Genomic DNA, 22,772 nt, shown 5'->3' on the forward strand with positions numbered 1-22,772 from the left:
ATCCTTCCATCCAGCCTGTACTTGGCCCCATACACTTAATGGACACATGTTGATGAAACACAGACTCACTTCCTTGAACCATCTTTAACTTTGTCTGCATGTGTTTGAGTGTAAAAGTGTGCGAGGGAGAAATTAGACTGAGCCAAGTGGAAGAAAGCACCATAAAGCACTCTGCAATGTACATACACTGTCACGATCCTGCACAGTGTATCCACAAAGACTTTTTAACAGTATGCTGTATGTGTGCATGCATGCCCATATAAAGAGCTGCCAGACAAAGATACCGTAACAGTTGCGTCCATCCCCCCTGTAACCAGTAGCACACTGGCACTGGAAGGCCTGGCCCTCCAGTGGGATACACTGGGCCGTGGTGTCACAGTCATGATTCCCAGCATAACAGGGGTTGACCAGCTCCGGCAGCGTTGGCTCAACTACAGACAAGAGGAGAGACAGATTAAATAACATGAGGGATGAAGGAGAAAGCAGCTTTTTTTAGTTCAGCATTAACTTATACCGCACAGCAAGTCTAGCTTTTTCGTTTCAGACGCTCGCTGTCTGAAGAGAAGAGGGATTTACTCAGTGCTGGATCTTTCTATGGAATCATGCACCTTTATGCTTGTTTACATGGTTTTCCATGTTTTATTTCAATCATTGTCACCTTTTTATGATGCAGGAACACAATACTGTAAAAAGATTCACATTCAAAATCTTCAAAATTCAAAAAAAGCTTAAATAAAAGCACAGAACTATCATCAGGTAAATTTAATTAAAGTAGTGTGAAGTGGCCCCTGTGAGAATTATTGTTACTATTATTATTGCATTATTAGATAATCAGTGTTGGTGGTGGTGGAACTAGGTGAAAATAGTTTTAACTACTTTATATACAAATCAATGTATTAGTGGTTCCCAACCCAAGGGGCTGGACCCCTCCAAAGCATCACAGGATACATCTGGAAGTTTGTGAGAGGAAGAAGAAAAAACTAAATTGCTACTTAAATTCATATTCACTTTCTCCAATCTCTTTATGCTGGATCAATCAGTGTTTGGTGGAACTGCAAACAACCTGTAGACATCCGTGAAGGGGCCCCAACTACACACACCAAAAAACACTCCAAATAAATGTAGAGAACAGAAGTACAATTTAATTTGCAGCAAACTAGAAGTATGAAGTAGAATGAAATGGAAACACTCAAATAAAGTACAACTTCCTCAAAATTGTCCTCAAGAACAATAAATGAAACGAAAGTTGTGCCTTTCGTGTGTACAAACACCAATGTGAAGAGGATTTAGCAGCATAGGTAGAGATGAGATAGAAAAAATCAACTGATTCATAGTGGAATATTTGTCTGCACAACCAGAGACATGACAGGAAAAATGTACTGTGCAACTGCACAGACTCTGCAACACTCTGAATGTCCTGAATTGAGATTAATTGAGATGTGGCTTATTCAACAGTAAAAGTCCAATGATTAGAGCGATGATTACAGGACAGCCTAACCAAACACACATGTAAAATCACTCCAGACAAAGTCCCATAGGACGGTTTCCTCTTCGGAAGTGCCTCCCTTCATGTTCTCAATATTCAACATATGGATAAGGTTAGACACACATATACACAAGAGAGACATGCACACAGACACAGGATGAATGAGCAGATGTGTGTGCAGGGGTTCCTCATACCAACACACGGCTCAGACACACAACAACAACCCTCAGACTAATTTGTGGAGAATCAGGAAGACAAACAGCAGAGTGAAGAAAACCATGGGAAATCTTTAGAAAAGAAGACTTAAACATAAACATGCTTAGAATTCAGTAACGCACAGTGCTGCCCTACTTTGTACTCCAGGATGTGTGGCACAGAGAGAGTCAAACCCCAAACCCTGGCTGTGTGAGTGCCTTTCTGGACCAATGAAATGCTGTTAGTGTTGGTTTCAAGTATTATCCTGGTTTAGGAGAGGACCATGTTTTAAATATTGTCGACATTGTCGGGGGGTGGGGGGGTATAATCCCTGATAAACAACAACACACACACAAACACCTAAACAAAACCAAACACAGACACAGCTTACTTCCATCTCCTGAGGCCAGAGAGAGAGAGAGAGAGAAGAGAGACATAGAGATAGAGAGAGTGAGAGAGAGAGAGAGACTCTTCAAAGTCCTGACTGTGGCCAGGAAGAAGGTGCGATGAGAGGGTGAGATACACATGGATGGGAGAAAAGACTAAGGGATAATTAGAGAGAGAGCAAGAGAGAGAGAAGGCGAGCGGGAGAGAGGGGTGGAGGACACACACACACACACACACACACACACACACACACACACACATTATACACCATCAAAGCAGTGACTGCAGTTTCCCACCTGTTGCTTTTTTTTTTTACACTCACACATGCAAACACACAGGGTGTACAAGGGCGTAGCTGTAACAGTAACAAGATGGCCACGATGCCATGTCTGTCCTGGAGGCCCATGGACCAGCCATAAAATGATCTATCAACACTGACTTTTACTGAAATGACCTCAGAGTGTTTAGAGTGATGAAGGCAGCGACTTAGAGGGTGTTCAGGCTGAAAATAGATGGGACCAAGAATATGTCCAGTGTGAGTAACAGATCTTTGGCCCTGCGCAGACCTGCATTAACATGTGTATCCAGAGATCACAGAAGTGGTCAGCTCTAGACTCGTCACTTCACACCTGGCTTTGAAATGTGACCACGTGTGATTGGATCTCACCTCCCCACTTTAATATGCAAATAAACACGTATGTCTTGTTGTTTTTAGCCAATCTGAGAGACAGGTCCGCTGTCAATGTGCTTGTATGTGTATGAGCGAGTGAGTGAGAGAGAGAGAGAGACAGCAGGACATAGAGGTGCTGAGTGAATCCTCGCTCTGCTCACAGCTCTACAGTGAACTAAGCTTTTATCCATTAGAAATAGTAGAATATTTTTTGTTCATTATAAACTGTATTGGGACTAAACAAACTGTGGCCGAGGATGTCAGTGGAGTAGGTGGTCCTTCAATGTGGCCCAAGACACATTTGTATCAACACTGCTAAAAGAATGTGGCCACATATGGCCCAGACCACCTCCAACTGTGGTCTGAGTGATCAGATCTGAAATGCGTCCTCATGGGTTTGTTCACACCTGAACATGTTATCCTCTTCCACAACAAGGAAGGGGGCTGAGGGGGTTTTTTGCAGTCCTTGTTCAGACTGACTTGAGACCTGCCTTAAAAACGCAGCCCTCTCATTTATTTGAATGGAGCCAGTACGTCGACAGAGTGAGGGAACCAACACAGGTCACTGTGCTAAAACAACACACCCAGAGTCACCCAAAAAAAGTTGAACCCGGCTCAACTTGTGCCGCAACACACTGTCATCTGACAAACCACCACAATGGCCAATCAAATACATGATTGTGCACAGTCTTGGTAGATTACTTTGTAACATGAATGTTGTGAAATCCTGTGTGTGAGTATTACAAACTGCCTGTGCAGGGTTTTGGTGTCTGATAAGCCTTTTAACGCATTATTCTTTTACTCAAACTGTGTGAAACCCTGCTCATACAGAAAAAGGCTGAACTCCAGTGTGACAGCCTTAACCCTAACCTATATGAGACTTAAGGTTGTCCAGATATGTGACATACATAGGAACTTCACAGTGCATAGAAAAGTGGTTACGACATCATCTTAAATATTGGATTGCGTGGTATAGTAAGCACAAGCTAAGGTCCAATCTGTGCAACAATGAAATGATTTTAAGTTCATTGGAAGTTTGTAAAATCGAAGCAAACTAAGAGAAGATGAAATTTTAATCATGTCCATATGGAAATGAGGTGACTAAAACAGCAAATAAGAGCAAACAGCAAACAACACATACTCAGGTCTGGTAAATTTGCTCTCTCTCTCTCTCTTTTTCTCTCCATCAGCTCAATGTCTTAAGTTCTTCTGATTCTCATGACATCAATGGGCGGCTATTCTGCCCAGCAACCCCCCCCAGTAGAAAATCTGTCATTGGCTGGGATATTATTTCCCAGAAAGTGAAAGACCCTTTAACACACATACACACACGCACACTCTCTCTCTCTCTCTGTTTCTCATACACACACCACTTACCCCCATGTTTACAAAACCCCTGATCCCCAAAAGCTCTTCCAGCTGTGCACTGGGTGTACCAGTGTGTGTGCATGTGTGAGATGTGTCATCATAACCTTTTTAATCAACGTGTTGACGTTTAAATGACAGAAACTTGATCTGGATTCAAAACCTGGGGAAGAAAAAACAATCCAGTCTCTCACTCTTTCTGTCTCAAACCCTTTCTTTTCCTCTCCATCTTTTGAGGTCTCTTGTCTTTCTGTCTCTGTCTGGCTTTCATCAGATAGAGTGGATAAAGAAAGCATGACCGCTGCGTGTTAACAGAAAAAGAACATGACATGTGCGTGGTATATTTCCATACACATTTCCATATTTGCATAGTTTTTGTTTTTCCGCTAATATCTGGAGTAAAGATGAGTGCAAGTTGATGCAAAAGAAGCAATGGTCAAGAAGAGACATGAAAGAGAGAGGAACCTTGTAAGGAAATCTGTGTGCGTCCCTCTTTGCCCAAACAGCCATTGATTATGACCTAAGAAATGTCTGAATCTGTGGCTCACCTGGGTGCAGTAAAGACTGAATAACCATGATTATGTAAATCGAAAAGAACACCGTCAGCCTTTTTACACTGTCCAAAAAACATGGTAAGACCTGCTAAGATCTGGCTTTTATCGTCAATGGAAAAGGGTACAATCAGCATTCACACCTGTGTCAATTGACTTTGCAGTAGACATGTATTTATCAGCTCCTGACGATGCTCCTCTTGATGTAGACACAATACCCGATGAACCGATTAATTTTTGCCCCTTTTGCTGCTTTTAGAACACAGACCCTGCAGATAGACCTGTCACCTGTGCAGCACAGTGCTGTTAAACCAGAAACACTGCAGCTACACCATGCTCAGGGATGAAACAGTGAGTGCAGCCCCGAAATAAGGGGTCAATAAGGGGTTTATTAGCGGGTTTATTTAATAAACCAGCTTATAACTGCTAATTTTGGTGTAAAAAGGGTATTATAGTATGTGATATATTAGTCGTGGTATATTGCAAAATACAGCCAAATTTTCCCACTAAATTCACTAATAGTCACATTTACTTCAGCTACGGATTTTTGAATAAACAAAACAAAACTGCACCAACTATAAAAAGAAGCAAAAATCCACTGATGTCAGTATTTTTTAAAAATATATTCAAATTGTTCAGATCAGCTGAATTCAGCAGTACAACCATGATGACTAGTTAGATTTGGTGAAGGAACTCTGTCTATCTGAGTTCAGTTGCCATAGAACCAAACCAATGTGGATAAAATGCAACATTTTGTGGCTTTGGTTTTGTGTTTTGGCAGCATGAAGTATATTCAGATACCAAACCAAACAATGAGTCGAGGCATTTTTCTCTCCACATTCCCACGTGTATTTTCTTTTCCTCATGCTGAAATCTCATTGAATGTTGTTGGCCTCCATTCAGATTGAACTGCTGGACCAGTTCACTCTTCAACACTGTGTCAACACCTGTCCATATTCAGGTTTTAAATGTCAATCATCTGCATCAACCAACCAAACAAGGCGAATATCAAAAGTCAGCTGTGACGTAAATTGTGGTATAATGATCCTTAAAGTGGTGTAATGAGGCTAATGCAGACATGTTAACATTGTTTTCTATGGTTTCAGTGTATAATTATGCCCTAAGCTTATGTGTTCAAAGCCAAACTGTCCAACTCTGTACTTTGGTTTGGCTGGGGTTTCTGTGGCAGCATTGCAACAATTACTGGGAGGTCTGGTTGCTGGTTGGCGATCTGGAAGAGAAAAGCTCACGTTTTCATCGCCTCCAGTTTGCTTGCCCACTTAAAAGACTGACAGTGATGGTCTGGAATGAATTTAGGCAGTGAATCGATACTCACTTCTCAATGTAATGAGCCGATGTTGAAGACAACAGCTGGTTAGTGTCTTTCACCTGATGGATATTACTCTGTACTGTCTCTGCACTTCTCATACCGATGACACAAGAGTACTTTTATGTGTTTTATTAGTATTGTAAATTTATTTCAAGTTTTTGAAGGAATTTGAAGAATTTCAGCACTAGTATTAGTATTAAAATGTGACAGAAATTGTTGTTTTGAAACACAATAGTCTTACTCATGTGCACTATACTGTGGACAGATTTTCTCCATGTTAATGTTGTTTTTAGGTTTGAGGTATTATTCTGTCCCTGTCTCTCTGCATGGTTTTAATGAAGGCTACCTTGACATCACAGTTTTACTCTGAAACAACATTTAGACTAAAACCTCAGCTCCACAGTAAATACAATTTCCATGACCTCCATCTGGTTTGTAGTCGAGGTCTGTTACCTGCAGGGTAACTCTGGTTTGACTCACCTCCAACTGGGCTAATCTTGTTGGTGATGGCGTATCTCAGGATCCGCTCCTCCTTGACGTACATCACAAACACTCTCTCCATGGTTATCTGCAGGGTCTCTGGGGTGACAGCACGGTTGTCATGTCGACAGTCGCGGTAGGTGATGTTCTGTTTCAGCTGGAAGGAGAAGGACTCTGAGCCCCGTTCTGCTGAAACAACTGAAAACTCCCTCACAGAGGTGGAGGTGGCAACTGTGGAAAGAGAGAAAATGTTTTAAAGAAAAGGGGCCATCAAATGTTACACAAAAAACTTGTCTCTTGTGGTTGTTGTGGTTACCAGATGGGTAGTACTGGTAGGTCTCCTTGAAGGGATCCATGGTTACTTCGGCTCCAGGAGGAATGAAGGGTACGTTGCCACTAACTACAGTATCCACGGTGAGGTGGTTGTGATCGTCAAGGCCACGGCCTGTCTGAATGATTGACAGACGCTGGTTGCCAGGGTAAAAGATCACCTCTGCACGACGAGTGAACTCAGCACCTGATAACACCAAGCCAACTAATCAATCAATCAATCAGTACTTCTTCTGTTTGTCTATTTGTTGATCAGCAGTTGCATATCATAAAAAGTGGAATGTCTGCAATGGTTACATCTGGACAGAACACACACGCACGCACACAGACACACGTATGTTCACACACACACACACACACACACACACACACACACACACACAGCTGTTTCCTATTAGAAAGGGGAGGTGGAAGCCTGATATCATATCACATCCCTGGAGACAATACAGCTGGCTAGGAGTCTGAAAACATACACACACACACACACACACACACACACACACACACAAAACACCCACAAACACATACACAAGATGTCCTTGCTGTAGAGGAGTTCCCTCATCTCTCTACAGATGTTCTCAAGAGTCAAGATGTACAAGGCAACATACCAAACACACACACACACACACATGCACACACACACACACACACACACAGAGTTTACCCGTGATTTTGAATCCTGCTTGGCTGTTCGGCAGCTCCAGAGCAAAGAGCCATCCAAACAGCTCTCCTATTGGTGCGACTGGCATCAGAGCCCAGCCCACTGGCTCAGGTACCTGACCAATCAGCACAAAGTTTACATGGTCCAATCAGAGAAAATGAAATGTGGGTGATGCAAAAGACGTTCATGTAACAATGTGACTGTCTCTTGATTTTAAAGAAAACTTGACTGAAAAGCATAAATAACGTATGTTGATTTTTTCCAGCTCCTACCTCACTGATAGCAGTGTACGCTCTCCCATCTCCCACCACGATGTAGGCGTGAAGATCAATGTTGTTCAGTTGGACTGGAGTCGATCCCACGGTCACAGTACCACTTACCTTACCGCTAACACGCTGAGGAGCACCTGAGGAGCAGGACAGGGATTACACAAAACCCCACTTTAACAACTGAAGAAAAGTTTATTGGTAGAGATCTTACCCTCAGGTAGACAGTGGCGTCCATTGCCATAGAAGCCAGGCTTGCAGTGACAGCAGAAGCCTGTGGCGTAGTCAGAGCAAAATGCATTCTGGGAGCACTGCTGCTGGAATCTGGAACAAGAAAGAAAAAGAAAAAAATGTTCACATTTATGGCTGCAGATGACTTTTACAAATGAATTATTTCTTTTATTAACTATTACAACTGCTGTCAGGTTTCAGTAAGTTTCAGGTAAGGTACAGTTTGCAAATTACTGGGCAGGAGTGCATCATGTTATTATGTTTTTTGGAAGCTTGCTAATTTTATTAATGTGGATTTTGGTGGTTTATTAAAACTGTTTTCCCTCTCAATATTTCTCTAAGAAAATATTAATCTTGATTAATTGAAAGCCTTTGCTTGGGGATGTGAGTGAAACATAAAGTTCCACTCACATCCCCACCCAAGTAGTTTTAATCAAATAAAATAAAATAAAATAAAACTCCTAACAACCATTATAAATAGTTAGGATATAGACTTCTTATACCAGCAGCATCAGATCTAGTTTTCACATACCTGGCACATATTTCCTTATTCTCTGTAGTGTACTGAATCACTGAGAGAGGGGAGAGAGAAGCAGACATTTTTATTATTATCATCACTTATAATTAATATTCAGTTTGTTTGGAAATAAGAAGTATTCACTGCCAATGAAGTGGCTAGCTTTGCTTTAACACTTATACTTAAGATATATTTCTTTTGTTTCAAGTGTTAACATCATACAACCAAGCAAAATGGAGACAGAACACTGTTTCCATATAAGTGTAAATGGACAGAAAAGGTAAAAAAGTCATAAAGTGAGATGAGTCGATACACACACATAAACTCAATATATATATATATTACAGTGTTGGAGAGAAACCAGCTGTTGCAGTCCAGCCTCCAGCTTTAACATGTATTTCAGAAATCAAAAAATTGCTAAAGTAACGTGTATCTTTGTAGTTTCTTGGAGCTTTTACATGTGCTGGTCAAAACACTTAGGGATGGTCACTTGTTCCAGAACAAAATAGTCAGCAAGAAAAGTGGTGGGCAGGAAAGTAAGAATTACATTTCTGGCAACACACTTTTCTCAGAATTGAGACTTTAAATGTCTCTAAAATGAAGCAGTTGATGCAAATACAAGATTAAAACAGTATAAGAACTGTCACTAAAACCAATCCTGAGTTAGAACCTTTTAGTGGATTCCAAACACCACATGGAAATTGCACAACTACCAAGTGAGCACTTGAGTCTCTCCACTGTCTCTCCTTTTCTCTCTATTTGTCTTTTTCGCAAATAGCAGATTTTGGATTGCAGCATTCTATCATCCTACAGGGGCATCACACACACACACACACACACACACACACACACACACACACACACACACACACACACACACACACACACACACACAGACAAACACACAAGCTTACAAATGAACACAGGATGTCGAGATATTTTCTCAGCAACTGCACACACAGAGGAGAGAAACCACAGTGCATTTACACATGCATGCACGCGCGCACACACACACACACACACACACACACACAAACACATGCCAATTCTGCGGAGGGAAACCAACATACCAGTATGACAATGTTTTTATGTTCAGCCTACGTTTCATAAACAGTGAACCCTGACAGCATTGAAAAATGGCCTGCGTGTTGGCATTTGATCACATTGATCAACTTATTCAAAACAAGACATCAGACTTTTTAACACTAAAGGAGGGTCAGGGTTATTGTTTTAATTCTGAAAATACTTTCATTGATTTCTTGAAGATCTGTCTTTGCCCCTTCTGAGCTAAATGGTGTTTCATCACCCCAACCTGAGCTAAATGGTTAAATATGAGCATTTTTTCACACATGCACAGAGTTTTTGACTCTTATGTAACCAGGCAAGTTGACTGAGAACACATTCTTATTGACAGCAAAAGCCTGTGGGAGTTGCTGCAGCAGGGGGAGTGCTGAACACACACACACCCACACACACACCTGGGAGCTGCCCAGCACAACGGCAGTATTGTACTGCCAGCTGCTGAGCAGCTCTGCAGCGGAGGGCAAGGTAGTGTTACCCTGCTGCTTCTCCCAGTAAATGTCCTTTCATATGACATTTACGTCTACATGTACATCTACGTGTGTGTGTGTGTGTGTGTGTGTGCATGTGTGTGTGTGTGTGTGTGTGTGTGTGTGAGAGTGTATATATTTGGATATATGTGGTTTGTCTCTTACCTCCCGTGTCAAAATCAACATCATCGTCATCCACACTGACCACGTGACCTCCAGGGGAGAGATGTGGCGGTTCATTTCTGTGAGGGGGGTACACATCCACCACCTCCAGAGGAACCTACAGAGGGAGATACAGGGGGAATAACATTGTGTAACATTGTGTAACAAATATTTGTCTCCTGTTGTCACCAAGCTCACACTCTCCAGACGTTATAAACCGGAGGGCTTTGATCTGCACATCCTTTACACATTGTGTACAGTGTGTAGGGTTTGCTTCAGTTTTGCCAGCATTTGTTGATATCACTATACCATCTCCATCAACAGCATTCCACTGTAACCACAGAATTTACAAAATTGCCTACAATTTCAAGTTATTACAAACCTCTGACAGTACTGCCAGTTTTAATTCTTCTTCTTTCGAAACCATTGCAAGTGATATTTCCAGAGAATTTTAACACATTGCCACACACTACTGGACTCACATAACTTTAGCTATTTTTAACAAAATAAATACAATTAAAGCATAAAACATGACAGTAAAAGCCTAAATCTGGCCTATATTAACTGCATGTCTACAGTGATATGTATTTCAGTTTTCTTGGGCCAAAAGGATTGCTTGCCTAACATGTTAATTAATTTAATTTTAAGGGAAATGTTTTAGTGTTACCTTTGGATGCTGTTCCTCATTCACCTGAACACCTCCCTCTGCTGCTGCCTCTGGAGGATTAGGGGGAGCATACTGTCTCTCTGCTGGCTCTGAACCATACCTGGGTTCAGAGGTCAACGGTACATCTTTGCTGCCATACGACACCTGACGAGCGGGATCTTCTGAAGGAGAGGAGGGAGCATCAGGACTTGACTCTGAGTTGTCACCACCAGCAGGGGCTGTCTGGAATTCAGGGTCCCCGCCTGTCAGAGGGTAATCATCCTCTTCCTCTTGGTTATCAGGATCGAAGGTATTGTCTTGATAGTCCTCAAACTCAGCGTACTCAGGGGTGGTGGTGTCCTAGATGCACAAAGCATGACTTGGAATCAGTGGAGTTTTCTGCACATTGCATCACAATAACAACTCTTGACTGTAAAGTAAATGATTAAAAAAGAAAATCAAACTTACCAGGTGGAGGCCATGTCCTCCAGATGGTGAAGTAGCAAGGAGCCCACCAACAGACGCAGGAACAATGTTGTAGAAAGAGTAACGATTCCCGGTGTGGAAAAGCCATATACCTGGTATTCCTGTATTACCAACCCTGGAGAGCAAGAGACCGGTGTGAGCACACAGTCTAGTCTATGAACATTTCCAGCCACACAGGTTTACATCTGTATCAGTGGTATCAATTAGACCTTAGGCTTTTCCTGCAATCACATGTCAGGGTCTGTGTGTTTCCTGGGAAAAGCTCAATTACCTTCAGGTGTAACAGACTAGCAAGGAGGCAATTAGGCCTAAGACAACAGTGAATGAGAACAGTCTTTCGGAGCTAGCCTTAGTTAGCGGGTCTAATTTTGTGATTGGGTTGTGTCAGGCTGTCAGCTAGCAAACCCTGCTATCTTGTTAACTAGTTGATTCTCTCGTTAGCTAGTTCTCAGTTTAAACATATTTATTTTACCAGAATGCTGTATTCGGCTAAAACTAGCTAATTACAGTTAATTGCAGATGTGGTTGTAAGGCATTAAGATTCATTGAAGGTTTTATACTTACTGGTAAAGGTTTTTAACGCTCTGCTCATCGCTTGTGACACTGTAGTGAGGTCCTTCAGTTCGGGAAAAGATTAAATACGTAATTTCTCCTCTGCTGAAACCAACTCTAGCAGGAAGCTCTATCTCAACATTATAGGACTCCTAAAAGCAGAAAAAAAATGCAAAAATAAGAATGACATTTTCCTCAGATAATTAGCCGCGACTTTAACATAAACCTTAATTTGTGCGTGTCCCGCAGCGGCAAAATATCCAACACAATCAAACTGAATTAAGACATTTCAATCAGCTACTTTACCTTGGGTCGTGTCCCGAAGAAGTTCAGGCCACCTTCAGGGTAGAGGAAGAGAACGTACGAGTCGGTCTCATCATAACCAATTACAGCCTGGAATGTATTCACCTGAAGAGAGAGTACAGGCAGGGTTAGCCTGAAACCAAATAAAAACAGGACAAGATCTAAAGGTTGCCTCTTGCAATGTTGTTTCTGAAGCGGTGCTTTGCAGAACACAAACAAGCATTTTACTGATAAACTAAAATCTCTTCACACAAAGGTATATTCAAGAGCATGATGAGATGGGAGTGGTTATTACATGTCCTTACATTTTTACATTGCTAAATTTGTTTCATAGCTGCACCAATCAGTCAGATTGCAGGAAATATGGTCACAATCTCCCCTTCCTGAGTTATAGTGTTGACTAATGGCCAGAAGTGTTTTTGCAGGACATTATGATGTCACAAGACACATTTTTGGCCTCTTCAGTGTGATATCTCAGTAACGCCTTAAGGGGAATTTCTTCAGATTTTGCACAACCATTCACTTTGACTCGAATATAAACAATTGAATTTTCGTGGTCAAAGTTCATAATGGGTATTTCATTACATCTGGCACATTAACTAGGATTCAGTGATGAACTGATTAGAATTTGGTGGTCAAAGGTCAAAAGTACTTATATAGCGCTTATCTACCTCAGCAGACAAAGTTCTTTTACGCTGCATTCACACAATATTGGCAGACTAGGAATACCCGTATTCCGACTCACAATTGTTCACACATTATTCCACTGTGGTTAGTCCTAGTGATAACCCACTAATCACACCAAATAAATATCCTAAATTGGCTTCTTTTGTTGTGTTACATATTTATAGCAGTTTGTTAACAAGTGAAACCAAGTAGAAACAGTGTGTATAGCTATAACCTGTAAATTTAGCTTCACTGATGTAGTGTTAATACTAGATTTTATTTTGATGACACTGCCAGTGGTGGTGCATTTATGGCCTTTCTGACAACAGTTTGTTGACATGTCTTTAGTTAGTTGCACCAAGTAGGAGGTATTGTTGGTGTCAGAGAGTCTTGGTATGTCTAACTCAGAATTACAAGTCAGAAGCTGACGTGAATGGTCTTTCCCACTTAGCTACTTGTAATTGCATTTTAAATGTTATAGCCTGAGCAACCATTCAAACGCACATTCACACGCCAATGCCACGCAAGTTTCCGACCTAGCCACCAGGAGCAATTTGGCCACAGTAGCAACTGTTCAGTGAAAGTTACATAGTTTTGATACAATCTATAAATCAGTGCAGTTCATTCAAGAACGTTGAATTCTTTAACTTTTAGGTTTTTTACAACTCCAACTAAAGTGTTATACTTACTGAGATATAAATTTCAGTATTTTGTTTCTATTTTCTGCCCCTGATGGCAGAATGTTTAGTAGATTGCTGTTATCAAAATAGTGTCTGATACTAATTTTCTAGCTCTGCTATAGTGTCAGAGGGATGAGGTCACCTCCTGTGTGTACCAAGTCAGCTCAATACAGCCTCAAATTATTCTAACACTCACTCCTCATATTTAAACTTCACACCTCTCCTCACACCTCCCCCCTCCTCCCCCCCATGTCTCCTACCCTCTAGCTCTGCTGGGATTCGTGTTTAGAGTTCTCACCCTTCACACCAACCTCCTCCTCCGACCACCACCATTTATTGACACAATGACCTGGGTTTCCAAACATCTATTCAACACAAATTGGGATGAATTTAATGAACTCAATCAGTATGAGCTGATGAATCAAAGGACTTTTTCCACCTGGACATCTTTTCTGAACAGTGGATTGTGACTTGAGGAACTTATTTCCTACGTGTGTGGGAGCATTCAGCCCACTCTGCAAAACCACAGATAAAAAAAACACAAATTTAGTGAATGAAGGGAAGACTGTGAGTGATCTCATGTTGTTTTCCTTTGGGACAGAATCAGATTATCTGTATGCACACACACACACACACACACACACACACACACATAAACAAAGACATGTACACACACCTCAGTCTCTCAACCCCCAGCCCAGATGTTGATCTCCACAGCTGTCTTCCTGTGTGTCTGCATATCTTTCATGATGATGTTATATCATGCAAACCAGACATCGTTACAACATGAGATATGGGGTGCTCACACATACTTACACAAGCACACACACAAACACATATGTCCCTCCATCTATATTCACCTCATGTGAATGTATGTGTGTGTGTTCCTAATTGTTTACATCAACATCTTTAAACGATCTTGTTGTTTGTGGGCAAAGAGGACTTTGTAGCCCCCGGGCTCTTTGTAATTACTGAGGAGGGGGTCTTTCTTTTTTATCTTTCTCTCTGAAGGAGGAGAAGAAGCTGGAGCTACAAGAAGGGATCTGCTTTTTCTTTGTCGCTAATACTCCCTCTAGATGTCTGAAGGAGGAGGAGAGGGGAGAGAGAAGATGAGAAGGAAGAGGAGGAGGGGATAGAGGGAGAGAGGTATGGCCAGATAAAGAGATGAAAGGGTGTGGGTGTTGAGTTAGGACACAGGCCATAGTTCTGGTTTAAAATGGGAGAAATATAAGGACACAGTTTCCATCCAAAAAGTTATAAAAAGTTTTTTAAAATGTCAGTTAGTGTGTGTTTCCATCAAAATCTTAAATCTCCCCATCTTCATCATGCCATTTAAACTCCCTTCCTGAATTATTTTTTCTCTGTTCTTGGATAACGTATAGTCTTTGTATTTTTGGTGGCCACCACTATTAAATGCATTGCCATGTAATTTTGTACAGCAGATGATCAGCTGACTTTTCCCTCTGACATCACCATGAGGTCGAACTCTTTGGTTCTGAGTGAAATGGCCCAACAAATAATTCATGTCCTCTCAGGGTGAACTGTAATACATTTGCTGATCCTGTAACTTTTCATGTAGCACCATCATCACTTGTGTAATACTTTGGCTCATGACCAAATACCTGCAAAACGAATTAACAAATGTTAGCATGCTAACACACTAAACTGTCAGATGGTGAACATGGTAAACATTATAGCCGACAATATTAGCATTGCCATCGTGAGCTCAAAGGAGAACAGTGCCTACATCCATCCTTAAAGAGCTAAGCATGTCTAGCATAGCTGCAGGTGAAGATAATGTGGTGCTGCATGAAAAAAAAAGATGATGATGAAAGGGAAGCAGATCTAGTAATGTCACCATTTACTCAAAAAGTATGCTCCCAACCTTTTGCACACTTTTGTTTTATCAAAAGCTGCATTTTCCATCTCCAGCATTAAATATTAATCACAATATTTAGTGTTTTTTGAAGCATGTTTCCATTTAGCTGTTCTCAGGTGCAAATTAAGAGGAAGAGAGAGAGAGAAAGAGAGAGTGAGAGAGAGATGCAATGGGAAAAAAGAGAGCTAATCTTCAGATTTTTATTCTTTCTATATGACAATGTTCCATCATAGTGTGTACGGGATAAAGCAGCAAATTGCATACACCTGACCCCTTTCCTTTTTTTAAGGTTATCTGCATTAAAGGAATGGTTTGACATTTTGGGAAACACTATTTGTTTTCTTGCAGAGAGTTGGATGAGAAGATCGATACTGCTCTCGCAGCCGTATGAGGCTATAGCTTAGCATAAAGACTGGAAATAAGGGTAAACAGCTAGCCTGGCTCTTTTCTAATGTACAAAATCTGCCTACAACACCTAAAGGTCACCTATTAATAACCTATTATATCTCGTTTGTTTAATCTACAAACAAAAACTGAAAACATAAAACCAACTCTGATGATTGCATGAAACTCCCCATAAAACAATTTTTACATTTTTGTTTGGATTAAACAAATGAAACATAATAAGATAATTATTTAACGTGAGAGATGCTGGTAAGCTGATTCTGTTAACTTTAGACAAAGTCAGGCAAGCTGTTTTGTGCTAAGCTAAACTTCATATTTACAGTACTGTGCAGATGTGAGTGTGGTACTTATCTTCACATCTAACTCTTGGCAAGAAGGCATGGCTCCCAAAATGTTGCACTATTCCTTTAATTAGTGTTCCCCTCTCCACCCTCCTCTATCTGTGTGGTCATTTGATGTGTTTCAGTCTGTCTCTGTGTGTAAAGTCGTCCTGGTGTGCTTTAAAGACTCACAGCTGGAAGACAACAAATTGTGGCCAACATACATCAAAGACTTTCAGACAGTGTGTAGCTCAGTATGTATGTGAGTGTGTGTGCTGTGACAGTCCCTCCACCCCCTCTCCGCCTCACAAAAACTCACACACACACAACCCTTGACCTCCCTGCAGGCATTTGTCACACCTTTTTTAAACTGCGTCCTCACACTCCTCACTCTGACCAGACACATGCACAGACGTTAATCGTCTCCAGGACCAGCAAATGTCCCGACTGTTTAAGGTTTAGGTGGTAGCATCGTCAGTTTGCTGGCTTTGTCTGCAGCACAGTGAGGGTGTGAGAGTCTGGAAATACCCAGCAGCTTGAATGAAAACACTATAAGATCATTCGGATCATCAAACAGCACCTAAACACACTTTTTTAAATCACATGTCTACCATACTTCATGAAACTGTTTAAAGGGACAACTTTAATGGAATGGGAGTGGAAATTGATGAATGTGTTGTTGACATGAGATGAGAGTCTCAGCCTGTTCTATCCCCTTCTGCTGTCTGTTATGAAGCAACATGTACGATATTCATCATATATATTTTTCTGTTTCTGTGTAAAGACAACAGAAACAGTTCAACATTGTGATTTCATCAATACTACTTGAATATCAGGCAGTCACTCCTCCAAGCAGCTGTGATGTGGATCAAATCATAAATTTATGATAAAGGCATCATCTGATAAACATAAATACAGGGAAAATGACAACTGTGCTGCACTGACATTTAAAATGTGTGATCATAATCAATCACACCCACACACAGCAACTGGCCAGGTGTTAGGAGGGTTTGCAGGGTTTGAACTCCTCTCCTCTCCTACACTACGAATGTCTTCCAGAGGAGACAGCCTGAAAGTGTATGCAATTTTCCCTGAATTTAAACAACTCAATACGTTTTCCCTCCTCTGTGATGGAGCAGTGAGCATTTTTGTCTTGTATGCTGCATGGGATGTATATTAAGATGGACGTAGCCTCCGTGATGTCACCCATAGGCCTGACTCTGCGCAACTCCCGGCTAATCCAAAAATGGGCAAAGAGGTAGGGCGTGTGTGGAGCCAAGACTTCAGTGAATGATGGTTTGTGGCTCATCCACCTGTCACTCAAAGCAGCCGTACCCTCAATCATGCATAACTTTAAGCTTTAATAAAATTTAAAAAGTTATACATAAAATTCACTTGACTTACTTAACTTTACTGCCACACAACCCCCAACCCCCACTATGCATCAGCCATGTTTCAAAAAAAGCCCACCGTGTTTGGTGTTAAAAAAAAAAAACAACAACAAAGAGAGAAATATGTGATTATGCATCTTATCAGATTAATGTGGATGTAATCTAATACACACTATTCAGGAAATACAGGAGAGCATCAGGTGACTGAGTGAAAACCAGTCACAACAGATTGTTACTGAATCTGAAAGAGCTGCGAACTTGTTAAAATATGCCTGTGGAATATGAAAAATGTTGGTGACACAAACCTAACTGCCTTAGAAATGTGTCTGCTGATGCTATGATTCGGAAACGCTTCCAGTCGACATTGAAACCGCAACGGACACAGCTGCTCTGGCACCATGGCAACACAAATGCTCAGGAGGTGGAGCTATGAGCAGTAATTTTGTCTTGCTTCAAGAGTAGGCCTGATGCTGATCACTACGCTCATTCTGAATTTATGGCAGAATCTGCAGTCATGACAGATGTATGTGTTGAAGGTTAAACACTTCATATTTTAAAGCAAACTCAAATTGAAGCTTTTAATGGATAATAGCATGTCTCACCACCTTTTGTTGAAATCAGGCAGATCACACTAAGCATGTATCTTGTAACATCAGCTTGTTATGGGGAATCAATGCTGCATCTCATTTAGTTTTGTCTTAACATATTTCAGCTTAGTTTGGTTTTGTTAAGCTTTTGTTTATTTATTACTGGTCTGGTTTACTCTGTCTTGGTGCAGTTTAACCTACTTTGCCATAAATAAGTTGAGCTGAAGATAGTTTAGTCGAATTTCCATCTCATCTGGATTTTGAATTAATGACTCAATGCGCTGTAACAAATGCTCTGAATCATGTTATAATTATCTAGAGTTGGATCCCACTCTGGTTAGACCAGAACATTCCCAGGGAGAGAGACAGAAGGCAGAGGGAGGTCAGGATGAATGTACCACACTTGTTTGCTGGTTGCTGGTTTTTCAGCCTGTCAGCCGCAGCACAGCTGCAAACAGGGAGAGAGAGACATGGAGCAGCTGCAATCCAGTTGCCAGCCTCACCAGAGTGCTACAAACGGAACTGCCTACAGCGTGGGAACTGGCACACACACACAAACACACATACACACACACAATACAGTTCAGGCTCGTGGCCAGGAACAGTCCAGTCAGTATTTTGCTGTTGTCTAATGAAAATCCCTTCTCCTTTTTCCTGTTATAACTTCAGCTGAACTCCAAAGGATTCCCTGCTCCCCTAACGCTTGAGGAAATTGTACAGCTTCTTAGATTTTGGAGGCTTTTCAAAATCTTTTGGATCAGCTGAAGAGCACATGCTGAGTAAAACCATAGCTGCTTTTCTTAGATCCTGAAATTCTGTGAACATGAACATCTTTCCCACAACTAGTAATTATTAAAGCTCCCAAGTCTCAATTCTGTGCCCAAGTTAACTTCCTGTGTACGCTGAGTCATTTTAGTGTAACATATTATGAAAGCTGAAGTTCAGTAAGGGTCTGCTCTGGACCAGGATGAACATATTTCAAGGGATGCACCCTGTGTCACTGCAAGGGGGCCACCAGAAACAACAAATAATAGGAACAGAAACAAAAGTTCCTATTGTGCTATGGAAGAGAAGAGAACAAGAGAAGAGGAGAGAGGAAGAGGGGAAGAGAAGATTATATATATATATATATATATATATATATATATTCTACATTATGGTTTAGATTTGGATTAAACAAATCAGATATAATGTTTTAATTTAAAGGTGTTGGTGGTAGATTTGTTTTAACTTTGGACGGACCCAGACTAGCTGTTTCCTATTGGCTTCCAGTCTTTATGCTAAGCTAAGCAAACTGTGTGCTGCTTTCGCTTTAGTGTACAGACATGAGGCTGGTATCAATCTTTTCATGTAACTCTTAGCAAGACGGTGATTAGGTGCACTTTTATGAATTTGGTGCTTTTATTGTGTATGAAAGTGTTATGTTACTCTTTAAAATAATGGTATTTATGCCAGTGGAAGACTGAGTTTGTAACGGTATCCACCAACATGACAGAATTTGAAGTATGTGGCTCCAAGTAAAGCCTGGTCAACACTTCTTTCAACATCAACATAAAGAAGGCCATATTCTCTGTGTAAATGACTCTGGTCATTAGCAAATTGAGCTACATGGTAGCAGGCACAAGAGAATGTGTGTTTTAGGTTTCATGTGAAGCAATTACTTTCCAATTACGATAATAGCATCTTCAAGACTAATTTCATGGAAAACACAACCCCACTTCTTAGTGACGCCAACCTTCCCTCTTTTGCTCTAATTTTTTCTCCTCTATTTTCCTGTTATTTCTTCCTTTGCTGGTCCTCTCATCTCCATATCCGACCCCCAAACATCACACAGTCCGCCCCCTCCCCCCAAGATGCTACCCCATCCCGTCACCCCTAATACACATCCTGACAAACACACACCTCAGATTTATCAGTTCACACAAACATACCACTCTACTCCCAACACACCCCGCCCAGCACCTCTGGCTAATCACTTCAAAGGAAGATGCTATCAGTCTGAGGGGAGACCTGCTGAAGCAAATCCCAACCGAGACCCAGACTGCTCCAATCTGACAAGCCAGACAGACCCTTTAAATAACAAACCAAGTCACCTCTACGCACACATAAAAACATTTTGCACTTAAAGAGGTGGACACCAACCTCTAATCAGCATTTCATCAACAGTTGATAGAGACTTAATTCCAATATTTGAGGCTCAGCGAAGACGCAATCACTGAATTGTCCATTTGGCAGCAACACAGTCAAAAAGAGGCTTACTGCTGCGTATACCCACCGGACTGTTTGAATGTTTAGCTTTTGATCAATCAGGAAGAAAAAAGAAGGCATAAGAGAAACCAGACCATGGGAGTAAAGATGAGGACAAACACAGATGGGGGTTGGGGTGGGGGGGGTGGGGGTGGGGGGGGGGGGGGGGGGGGGGGGGGGGGGGGGGGGAGATCCCCTGGGGTTTTTCCTGAAATCTACCACTCCTTCCATCCCACATGCTACACCCCAGGAACAACAAAGCACTGTTTGTTTGATCGATAAGTTCAGTAAGTCTGCCTTTATTTACTACTTAAACAAAGCCCCTAGTGCTCCTCTATGTAACCCTTTATTTTACAGGTCTGTAATTTCTTAATCATTTCCTGGGAAAGGTTCTAGTAAGAACGATGAAATTTGGTAATAATTATAAAAAATCTGTGTTTATTGGGTACACTGACAATTAAAGAGGCATTCCAGTGAACAACTCGGCCTGTGAAAACAGTTGTATAATGCCTTCTGTGGCTCTTGAGAAAACCAGGGTTAACCAGGGAAAACCTCTGTTACAAAGTGGATATGTGCAGCAGCAGGAAGGGTCTGATGAATGATGATACTAAGTAGCATTATGGAAAATGTAGGATCCAGCTAATAGAAACTTAAATCATTATATTTCAACTATATAACCCTTTTTAAGCATAACTCAAAGAGTGTTGAGGTAAGGGCACAGCAGGTCAGCTGATCATGAGAGATTTGTCACAAATCAACAAATATGGAAAGAAGTTTCTCACAATAAATAAATGATGAATGGATATTTACTTGGGTTTAAATGGAGCTTCACTTTTTGAGTAAAATTCCTGTTTCCTCTATAATTAGGGACAAATTATACATGTCTTTCCAGTAAAATTCCAAGGAAATTGCAGACCTGTAAAAAAAAAAGTGTCGCTCTACTCAAAAGGTTTCCAAGATACTGCGCCAGTTGAAAGGATTAAGAGCATGCCATTGTTCTAAAAACAGGAAGTAAGTTATTGTAGCTGCTGATCGGACGAGTGGCTTCCATGAGCTGTGGTACTAAGGTACTGTAAAACCCTAATGCCCGTAATTTGTATCAAAAATGGCTCTCAGTCATAACTCAACTCAAAAAGACAAAAATAATAAGTCTCAGACTTTTGGACCCGCTGTATATACGTTTAATTACAGTGTGACTTACACTCTCTAAAGATGCCACTATCTCTGTCCATCTGAATAACCACCCACTAATCGGCTTAGAAATCACAGAAAACAACAGAACTCTTCCAGAAATTGGACGAGTTCCTGAGACTCATCACATTTTTAAGGGTTCTTCAGGTTCAGAGAAATCCAGTCCCAGTTGTCTGCACATGCACGGGCACATTGCTAATTGTTAACTTGGCTAAAAAACAGGTCTATAGTTGTAGTGCATGGCTGACTGACTGCATAGCAACATTATACTTCCTGTTTACATTTCCCAAAGCCCACAAATTATGGGAACAGCAGTTACCAAATTAAGAGCATGATTATCCCCTAAATGGAAGAAGGACAAAGAATAATAACAGGAGTTAGAAGTTATTGTGGGGGGCACTTGTTTCACTTTTGTCTGCGGGGGGCTCACAGTATCAGAGTTTGAAAATGCCCGCCCTACTCCACAACTACACACAGTGAGGTGAGGCACAGATCTGTCTGCTGTGGGAGTGACAGGAGAAAGACGATGTTGAGAAATCTAGCTTTGTGCTTGCACTTGGTTTCTCTTGATTTGTGAAAATATTTGAGAGAATCTGAATGGTCATCAATAATTCTAACAGTAAACCAAGTTATTTGCTGGTAAATGGCTGACAAACAGGGAGGGGAGTAATGTCCAACAGAGCATGACAACATGGATGGTCAGGGCATGTTTGTGTCTACCTGTGCGTGAACTGGAGGAGGGGATAACGAGTTGGGAAGGGAGGGGGACACTTAAATGACCCTTAAAGATGACCTCTGACCTCTTCAAAAAGTTAAGAGGCAGATTAACAGGGGAAGGGGGATTACAAATAGGCCCCCACCCCAGGCTGATTACAAGTGATGCACAACCTCCAGGAATTTGGGATTGTGTCTCACAGGAACCAGAACACATTAGTAAGGAATATCTACAGGTGTTCACATAATGATAAAATGAACTCATCAATTTAAAAATGAATACACAGATAGACAAAGAGGCCCAGAGCCAGTGCATCCCTCCATTTATCTTACCTTGTTTGAAGGCCCAGGGGTTCGAGTTTCTTCGTCAAAGGCCGCCACGTTCTCCCATGTTGCCACCACAGCATGTGTGGGTGTGAATTTTGCATCTGGGAACCCTCGATGTACTTCCTGGGTGAGCAGATGAATGAATGAATGAATGAATGAATGAATGAATGACAGAGGGAAAGAAGGAGAAAGGAAGG

At 41.3% G+C, this 22,772-nt stretch overlaps 1 protein-coding gene across 3 annotated transcripts in view; it reads right to left on the minus strand.

Annotated features, from left to right (window-relative positions):
- The window catches only part of nid2a (nidogen 2a (osteonidogen)), a 47,213-nt gene that overhangs the window by 22,752 nt on the left and 1,689 nt on the right, over positions 1 to 22,772 (minus strand). For all 3 annotated transcript variants that reach the window (XM_071463786.1, XM_071463785.1, XM_071463784.1), the window contains exons 3-15: positions 22,582 to 22,698; positions 12,172 to 12,273; positions 11,878 to 12,017; positions 11,296 to 11,428; positions 10,849 to 11,187; positions 10,185 to 10,299; positions 8,485 to 8,524; positions 7,936 to 8,045; positions 7,728 to 7,861; positions 7,459 to 7,570; positions 6,781 to 6,981; positions 6,465 to 6,695; positions 285 to 431 (exon numbers count right to left, since the gene is read on the minus strand). In XM_071463786.1, coding sequence (XP_071319887.1) covers positions 285 to 431; positions 6,465 to 6,695; positions 6,781 to 6,981; positions 7,459 to 7,570; positions 7,728 to 7,861; positions 7,936 to 8,045; positions 8,485 to 8,524; positions 10,185 to 10,299; positions 10,849 to 11,187; positions 11,296 to 11,428; positions 11,878 to 12,017; positions 12,172 to 12,273; positions 22,582 to 22,698 — 1,921 coding nt within the window. The remainder of the gene's footprint in view (positions 1 to 284; positions 432 to 6,464; positions 6,696 to 6,780; positions 6,982 to 7,458; positions 7,571 to 7,727; positions 7,862 to 7,935; positions 8,046 to 8,484; positions 8,525 to 10,184; positions 10,300 to 10,848; positions 11,188 to 11,295; positions 11,429 to 11,877; positions 12,018 to 12,171; positions 12,274 to 22,581; positions 22,699 to 22,772) is intronic.

Source organism: Trachinotus anak, unplaced genomic scaffold (assembly GCF_046630095.1).
Source record: "Trachinotus anak isolate AG129_WGS33_773 ecotype Australia unplaced genomic scaffold, CSIRO_AGI_Tana_v1 ptg000026l, whole genome shotgun sequence".
NCBI classification, from domain to species: Eukaryota; Metazoa; Chordata; class Actinopteri; order Carangiformes; family Carangidae; genus Trachinotus; species Trachinotus anak.